The sequence below is a fragment of the Leptonychotes weddellii genome, chromosome 1 (genome assembly GCF_054177405.1).
Source record: "Leptonychotes weddellii isolate Sample4059 chromosome 1, ASM5417740v2, whole genome shotgun sequence".
In the NCBI taxonomy this organism is placed as follows: domain Eukaryota; kingdom Metazoa; phylum Chordata; class Mammalia; order Carnivora; family Phocidae; genus Leptonychotes; species Leptonychotes weddellii.
In genome coordinates, this window is record NC_138369.1 from 191,558,154 (window position 1) to 191,566,754 (window position 8,601).

General features: G+C 62.1%; 1 protein-coding gene across 8 annotated transcripts in view; it reads right to left on the bottom strand.

The window, feature by feature from the left end:
- Nucleotides 1-8,601, bottom strand: part of SLC19A1 (solute carrier family 19 member 1) — a 22,547-nt gene that overhangs the window by 13,443 nt on the left and 503 nt on the right. For 3 of the 8 annotated variants that reach the window (XR_004076934.2, XR_004076932.2, XR_004076933.2), the window contains exons 1-2: nucleotides 7,318-7,619; nucleotides 2,202-2,433 (exon numbers count right to left, since the gene is read on the bottom strand). Coding sequence is in view for 5 of the 8 variants with exons in the window: in XM_031032239.2 (XP_030888099.2) it covers nucleotides 2,202-2,433; nucleotides 7,318-7,418 (333 nt within the window). In the remaining 3 variants the exon portion in view is untranslated. Of the gene's footprint in view, nucleotides 1-2,201; nucleotides 2,434-7,317; nucleotides 7,640-8,120; nucleotides 8,254-8,601 lie in introns of those variants that run through there. The other 5 variants (XM_031032239.2, XM_081800901.1, XM_081800913.1 and 2 more) reach the window with 5 other exon arrangements.

An 8,601-nucleotide genomic window follows, 5' to 3' on the forward strand; every position in this document is an offset into this window, starting at 1 on the left:
TCCCGTTTCCTCCTCCTCCCCACACTCCCCTGCCTCCTCCTCCCACTCCCCTGCTTCCTCCTCCTCCTCCCCCCCCCCCTGCATCCTCAATGGGCTTGGCAGGCAAAGGGCTGACCCATGTCACACTTGGAAGGTACTAGGGAGTGGGGACCCACAAAGTCCCCAGGGCAGGTGGCATTTGTCAAGTGGCCCAGCACTGGCACAAGGACAGCCTCTTACTGGCCTGAGCCTAGTGTTGCCTGGATGCCTTCCCAACAGCCTAGTGTGTGGACAGGCCAGGTCCAAGCTGACGGGCAAAACACAGGAACTGTGCCCGGATCTGGATCCAGGTGGCTTCAGGGCAGCTGCTTCTCTGAATGGGCAGGCTCAGCTGGGCCCCAGAGCAGCCAGGACAACTGGGGTGGGGGCCAGAGCCATGGGAAGGGCAGGAAGGATGCAGAACAGTGGGTTCTCAGGAACGGGACGAGGGGACCCAAAATCCAGGAGGAAGCGCGAGAGCCCGATCCCTGGCAGCACCTGGATGGGCTCTGAGTCCCGCCCGAGGGCAGGGCAGGGTCCGGGCAGGGCAGGGGCCTTCCCTAAGGAGGGCACCTGACTATCCCAGGGCTGGATCCCAGGGCTGACGGGCGACAGGTGGGGCCAGCCCTGTGAGGAGTGCTGTAAGCAGTCCCGGATGGGGGCTCCCCATGGGGCGCCACACCACAGGACTCAGCCCAGGCAGCTTGATGTAAGGGAATCATCGCCTGAAGGTACAGAGCAAGCCAACCCCTCCCCAAGGCACCTGCTAAGGCAGGGAGGACAGGCATCCCACAGCAAAGAAGCATGAAGGACAGTCTGGCGGGACCAACACTTAAAACCCCCCCATAACAGGACACCATGAGCAAAGTGAGGGGACCAGCCCAGACCGGGAGAAACAGGTGACATACAGGCAGTCGGATCCCCCAGGGCAAGCCCGAGGCAGACAGCCCGCAGGATGATGTGGAGGCTGGCCCAGCAAGCACAGTGACCGCCAGGTGACAGCCAGGCCGGGCCACGCACACCAAAGGAATACACGCCGACAGCAAGCCGGCTCCCCACGGCTATCAGATGGGCAGAGACTCGGAGGCGCCAACCCGCGGCTGGCGAGGGAAGCACGCAGCCAGCCACACACGCAGCAGGACCGGGAGTCCGAGCCCGCGCACCTGACCCGCACACCGACCCACGCACGGCTGTGCCCTGGACACCTGAAGCAGCATTTCCCTCTGGGGCGACAAACTGGCCGCCGCCTCAGCACCAGGGGAACCTGCGGTTCAGCCCCTAGAGTGTGCCGAGGTCAGAGCAGCCTGACTGGGTGTGGACAAGTGTCCCCGGGCAGCGCGGTGGGGAGTTGCTGCAGAGGCCGTCCTGACCCCACTCACCTGCACGTGTCAGACAGAAGCCAGCTGCCCCCCACCCCCACCCCGTAGGGCCCCTGAGGGTCAGGCCTCATTTGCACAGCAACGCCAGAGCACTTAAGAATTCCAAGGTCTGCAAGGGGGAGGGGTCAGGCTCTCAGAGAAAGGCAGGGCCTCCCAGAAAAATCCAGCAGCTCAGTGGGACCCAGGGACACGCTGGAGGGGACGGAGGCTGAGGGCGGGGGCTGAGCTGGACCAGGGAGCACAGGTAGAGCCAGCCTGGGGCCAGGCTCCGGGGCAGGAGTGGGGTGGGGACCTGAGCTCGGACAGAAGCCCCGACAGAAGGGCCAGCCGGTGCATTTTATCTGCCAACAGCCCTTCGGCTCTTTTTGTTCTTCAGATAAGGAAAGCACTAGGGATAAAACCCATTGCTGCTTTCACTCCTCTATGGCCCCAGGGTAGAAGTTATTAGTCAAGTTTCAACCAGGAGATCTTTGTCCTTCCCGCCAAGTAAATTCCTTGGTCCTCTCTTCAGGCAAATGGCTGTTAGGTCTCTGCTGGAAGCAAGCCTGCCCCCCAGGCGAGCCCTTGCGGTTCCCCACACTCTTCCCCAGACCCTCAGCGGCTGCCCTCACTCTTTGGCCTGGTTAGGAAGTCAGAGTCTGGCCCTCCGTGTGAAGGTGCCCCTTGAGGGGTAGGGGGCAGGACCCCCCACACCACACAGCCACCTAACCTGGCAGGCTCAGCTGCTCTCAGGCCGGGAGCGCCCCTGCCCACACCCGCCCCCCCGCAGGCCATGCCACCCCCCCGCAGGCCGTGCCCACGCACCTGTTCCCGTGTGAAGTTCTTATCGGGGCCCAAGAGGTAGGGTGTGATGAAGCTCTCCCCGGGCCGCAACTGCACCATGAAGCCGTAGAAACACAGATAGAACACCAGGCACCTCCAGGACTTGAGCTCAGGGTCTGGCCCCGGCTCCGCAGGCATCTGCTTCTCCGCCGCCTGGCTGGAGGGCACCATGCTGCCCAGGCCCCCGGCAGCCCCGGACAAGACGATGACGTTCCTGGAAGATGAGCCCAGGGTCAGGGCAGCCCACCCAACAGCCCTAGGACCGCCCCCCTCCTCCCCAGAAACTCCAGTGCTCTCTCAGGTGGTCAGGATTCAATGGCCACACCCACACGGGGAGGGGGCCCACGTGGCCTAGCCTGTCACCACCTCCAGGAGCCAGCAGGTTGCTGCACCCCATACCCCACCACCCACGGGGGCTCCTTAAATATCAATCAACTCAAACCAAACACAGCTTCAAGTCCAGTCTTTCAGGCACACTCATCTCAAGGGCTCCCAGTGGGGTGGCTGTGGCTATGGGCTGGGCACGAATTCCTCCCCAGGAGAGGTCCCAGGGGCGCAGCTGGTGTCACGCACCCAGCTAGGGCTACTGGAGTGTCACCTGGCCCCGAGATGGCTCAGGGCGTATGGGCTGGGAGAGGCCTGCTGGGACGCCGGGCCACAGCTGGCCACAGCGAGGGTGGCTGGTGGCCCCAACCACAACCTGGGAGTGCCGTCCCAGCAACCTCGGGGGGGGGACCCCATGCACAAGACTGGGGATGTGGCAGATGGGGTTTGCAGGTAAAGCTGACTGTGGGTGAGGAGGGCAGGAGCCTCCGGGGGCAGGGGCGGGGGTGACAAGGTGACAGAAGGGACCACATGGGACAGAGGCCCAGACCTTAAGGCTCATGACCCTGGCAGCCCCTGAGGCTCCCCTAAAGAGAAGCAGCTAGAGGCGTGGGCTGCCAGGTGGCCCTCCCCGTGTCCCCCAAGGGCAGCCTTACCCAGGGGCACTTTGGGTAGAGCCAGAAGAAGCATTAGTTAGACCGGTAGAGGTCACATGGGGAGAACTCTCCGTCCAGAAGGCTCCCTTTGATGCAGATGTGAACAGCACCTTTCCAAAACCCACTAAACCTATTCTAACAGAGAGGACCAGGGATCAGATCTACCTGCACGTTTCCACTGTTTATCTCTGTTACTGTTTCTGTATGTCAAGTGATACTGCTTTTGCGTTTATGGTATTGATACAAAGTTCCTCTATAAATGAGTAAGTCAAAAGCAAGCAGCCACGACGAATTGTGTCTGGTGAAGCCGTGCCAAGAGTACCTGTGGAGAAACCCCCTCCAATTCCCAGCAGTGGGCACAAAAAGTTCCCAAGACGTGGGGCCAGCTTTGCAGGGCTTGGCGGGTCCAGGGACCCCTAGGAAAAGCCACCAGATGACCGACCCAGCAGGAAGTGCTCCCACACTCCTCCCAGGATGAGGCCCAGAAAAGCCAGGGGACTGCAGAGGACCCCCTCCCCACCCAGGACCATGGATGGCAGATGGAGTCCTCACACCAGGCCTGGGGCCTCAGCAAAGTGAACTGTGGCCCAAAGAGCAGGACTGTTCCCGCCTTCTGGGGCCCCTGCAGGAAACTGTCCTATCAGGGATGCATGCCAAGGGCTCCCGAGGACAGACTGGTACTCACTTTTGCAAACCCACTGGGAGCTTGCACAAACGGAAGGGAGGGCCCCAGGGCCTGCCACAGGCAGAACCACTCACACCTCAGGGTGCACCCTCAGCCCGAAGACTCCCCTCAAGCTCACTTCCCCACTCCCAGGTACACTCCCTAGACACCAGGGCAACCCCACACCCACCCAGCTAAGCTCTCCAGCACGGGGTGAACAGCCAAGAATCCACCTAAGCCCGGGGTCCCCGGGAGTGGGTCCCCACCCCATCCCACCCCCACCTCCATCCTCAGGAGCCCAAGGACTTGGCCCTCCTGTTCAAAAGGTGTCATCTCCAGAAGCAATGGGAACTTCCCTTACCTGGTGTACCCTGAATCCTGGGGCAATGGCGGAAGCTTCAAACACCAGCACCAAACACACTAACGTTTTCTGTTCTGTATCCTGGATTCCTATAGCTTCCGAAACCGAGGAGAAGTGCTTCTTACACTACACTGAGAACTGTCAGAAAATCCAGCTCTGGGCTCTGCCCTATGCAGCTATCCGAAGGTCTGGGTCACGGCCCAGGACTCTGCACCTTAACGCGTCCCACAGGCATGTCTGAGCAGGTGAAAGAAGAGCACAGCACCCCAGGAGACACTGCCTCAGGACTCCTGGCCGGACACGCAGGGCTCCGCATCCAGTACTCCCAGGGAGCATGGCATGGCCGCCCCCAACCAGTGCTCAGAAGGGCCCCAAGGAGTCCTCCAGGGTCACAGCAGAGGTAGACCAGCCTCAAACCCCAGAAGGACAGGCATGCAGGGAGCCGCCCCAGGTGCTGGCCCGAGAGCTCACAGGGTAGGGGGAGTGTCTGCAGAGACAGTGTCTCAGGGAGCCCCTTCCCTCCCAGTCCACCCCCAGCTCCATCCCTGCAACCTGGGAACACTGCCCAGTGCAGGGCGCAAGCCGGACGAGCTAATCCTCCAGCCGCCCCCCCCCCCCACATTTCATAATGGTGGGAGTGAAGGAGAGGCCTCCCCCAGCTGCTGGGGAGAAGCCCAAGCCTCTGAGGCCACCTGTTCTTTGAGCACATGATGCTAAGGGCCCCTGTGTCCCCACAGCTCACTGAGCCCTGGGCTCGGTGTCCCACACACACGTCTCTCCTCTGGGGACCACACTGTGTTCGCTCTACACTTGTAGCCCATTCGCAGGCGTGGGGCTCCCCCACAGGGCCAGCGCACCTGAGGTCTCCAGTTCCCAGCAGGAGTCTCCTCGGAAGAGCAGCCCTCCCGCCCACTGCATCGGGCACCAGAAAGGGGAACTCAAGCTCTCCTCAGCTCTCCAAAATCATGAATGGAGATGCTCACCCTGGACAAACAGCACGTTTACTGCCCCACGGCTGGCCGAGCCTCACCCTGCCCCATGCCAAAAATGGCAGAGAAAAACACCGAGAAGCACAGAAGGTACCAGATCCTTCAAAATTGGGCACCTGCATTTCTGCTTCAGACATTTTTCCTGAGTGTTGCTTAGAAAATCTGCCCCTCCTCCAATTCGGGGGGGGGGTGGTCACAGTCCTGGACCTTCCCTTCGTGGGCAGCTCCCAGATTCCCGAGATGAGAGGTCCCACGGCACGGCACATGTGGCAAAGTGGACCTCTGGTCACCCCTCCCAGCTCAAGTGCCCCCAGTGGTCTCCCAGAAGAAAGGATGGGCGGCCCCGAGGGGCTGCTAGCCCTGCAGGCTACAGCAAGAGCCCACGTGAGGTGGTTAGTGATAAAGTTTATCTGAACGAGGAGACACCTGGGGACACGAGGCCTGTGTCCACTCTGGAATGTGCATCTTTGAGGCGCATCTTCCACACTTCTGTCAACACCGTCACATGCGCACTTTCAAAGACTTCTGAAACAGGCTGGACAACAGGTCACTCCGAGTTGAGCCAGGCAGGACAGGGTCATGGGGAGGAGCTTGGCCCCATCCCTGGAGCACTGGCTGCCACAGAAACAGGGGCCAAAACTCCAGAGTCTGATTGGAAATCCATTTTTAACAGCGGCTGCTGTGGAAAAAATGTGGAGCACCCCGGCGCCAGTGTGTTTGCGAGCCCGGGGCACGGCAGGCAGCCTCGGCCGTTACTCAGCTTCCCCAGGAGAGGCCACCCGTGGCAGGGACCCAGGTTCAAAGAAAAGGGCCGACGGACCCAGAAGCCAGCCATCTCAGCCAGCGAGGCTGGGGCCCTGCCTGCATTCGGAGTGGACTTCGTCTGCCTCGGGTCCGTTTATTCAGCTCACCTGAGCTGGGTGTAATCGCCAACCCTGACAGGAGGCTGTGACTCAAAGTCCTCTCTCGAAAACACAGACTGCTCTTCTAAACACAGAGCCCTTCCCAGGCTCACCCTCCAGGAAGGGAAGGTGGGAGACCCCATCACACACTCACAGGTGCAGAAACAGCCCAGAAGGCAAATGAGGTGCCCAAGCTCAGGGCAGCTGGCTGGCAGGAGGACTGGCCCAGACTGCAAGTGTGCTGACCCCAGCCCAACACCATGCAACCTCAGGCCTCTTCAGGGCAAGCAAAGGAAATACCGACCGACCAGGAGAGTCAAGGGAGAGAACCGAGGACCCCATCACGTGCCTCCCAGAGAAGGTTCTAACAGTTCCCACAGGGACCCCTCCTTGCAACCCTCCAGCACCTGTCCTGGTGGGGGGGGGGGGGGAGTGCAGCACCAGCTGCTACTCCGGGCTCTGTCCCTCCAGGACCTAGTTAGCCTGGAGACCCAAAACCAAACCAAAACCCAACACCACCTGTCTTGTTTTGTGTTTTAAACCAGCTACTACTCTCCCAGGTTAACAAGGGAGGTTCATTACATTCTTAGTAAAAGCAAAAAACCCTTGCACCCTCCCCCCAAATCACTTGACACAGTTCCCTGTTCCAAAGAGTAAAATTAAGCCCCCTGGCAATCACTGCTGTAGACACTCAACCCACAAGTTTAAAACACCCAGGAGGTGTTGATCACCTTTGCCCAGCACCAATAACTGTAATATCTGGAGTTATTAACATCCACCAAAGCCCCCTCAAAAAGAAAGAAATTAGTAGCACCAAGTCAGGAGAGTGCAAACAATGAGCAATGCAGTCTAGCCAGAGGCAGCAGGGGAAGACACCATCCGGGAACCCTCAGGCATGGGCTCTGGGCTCCCAGACCTGCAGAGGGAGAGGCAGCTCCCTGAGGCCAGAAAGTCCTGGCTCTGCCGATTCCATCTGGGCTGCAGTTGGGCCCTCCAGGCTCCCCTGCAGAGAGCAAACGCCTGTCACTTTGCAGGGAACCGGGTGGCAGCTCCAAAATCCCACCTGCACTTTAGAGAATGGAAAACAGCTTTTTCTAGATGCATTCTGGATTTCGGAGCTGGCTCGGATTCTAACTTGTACTCTGAGACCAGGCCAGCTGGGGCTGGGCACCCCGAGATAGTAAAGAACCCCAGGAACACACCGAGCGTGCCTGCGCCACAACCCCGGACTCTCCAGGACAAGCGTTTCGGCCGGGGAAAGCACACAGGAGGATCTCTGGGGACAGTTTCCTCTTGCAGACATGTTGGGTCCACTCAGGAAAGGACTGCAAGCACAGTGCCCAGGTTCCCAGGCACTCTCCAGCACTCTCTGCTCCAACCACTCCTCCAAAAAATGAAGTCAATCTACACCTACAGAGCTCTGGGTTGGGAGACGAACGAAGGGCCTGGCAGGAGACTGGGAGGCGCGTCAAAGGTCCACGCGGTCGGGTGCGTGGGTGGGCGGGGAATCCGCCGCCCCGCCTTCCCGCCGGAGGAACACGTGCGCCAGGGTGGTTCTGCCGGGGCACGGTGCCGGGGCGCCAGCACCGAGTGCACGCGGTCCTGTCCATCCCGCGTAAGGGACCCGGAGTCCGAGGGTGACGGGGGAGGGTCGGGGCGGCGCTCAGACCCCAACTAGCCGGACCGTGCGGAAGTGACAGGGGGTGAGTCCGCCGAGCCAGGCGTTCTGAGCGTGCGCGCACCGCGAGCACCGGGGAGAAATGCGGCGGGGGAGAAGCAGGCTGCTGGCGACCGAAGCCCGAGTCCCTCCTACACGGGCGGAGGCGAGGGTGCCGCGCTGCACGCGGGATCCACGGCCACCGCTGGGAGGAATGGGTCACCGTGCGCCCTGGGCGCGCGCCCTGCACGCGCGGACAGTGCCCACGCCCTGTGCATTCACCCCCCAGCCCCCGGCCCGTGACCTCGCACTCACCCCGCTGCCCCCAGCGCGCGCCTCGCGGAGTACCTGGGCGGCCGGCGTCCGTTCCTCGGGGCGCGTGGGTAGCGGGGGCCGGGGACCCACCAGGACCGGGCGCACGCGCCGTCCGGGCACACACAGTGACCCGTGGCCGCGGGCGCTGCCGGGAAAGGCGGCGGAGCCCCGCCCCCCGACCACGCCCCCGCCCGAGCACTGGCTACACGGCCCGCGCTCGCCCCGCGCCGGTCCGCGCCGGTCCGCCCCGTCACCGCCCCCAGGTCACGCGGCCGCCTCGTGGCGGGGGCGGGGGCGCCGCACTGAGGGCCCTGGCGCACCCCCGGAGCGTCTGCCCGTCCGGCCTCAGCCCCCACCAGACGGCCCACCCGATAACGCCCCCTATGCAGCCACCTCTCGACTGTCTCCCCACCCCCGCCACGCCCCAGTCCCCCGCTGGGTCGTCCATCTGCCGCACCACTCGGTCCCCAGCTACCACTAGACTGTCCCTCGGTCCCCTCCCCCGCCCCCATGC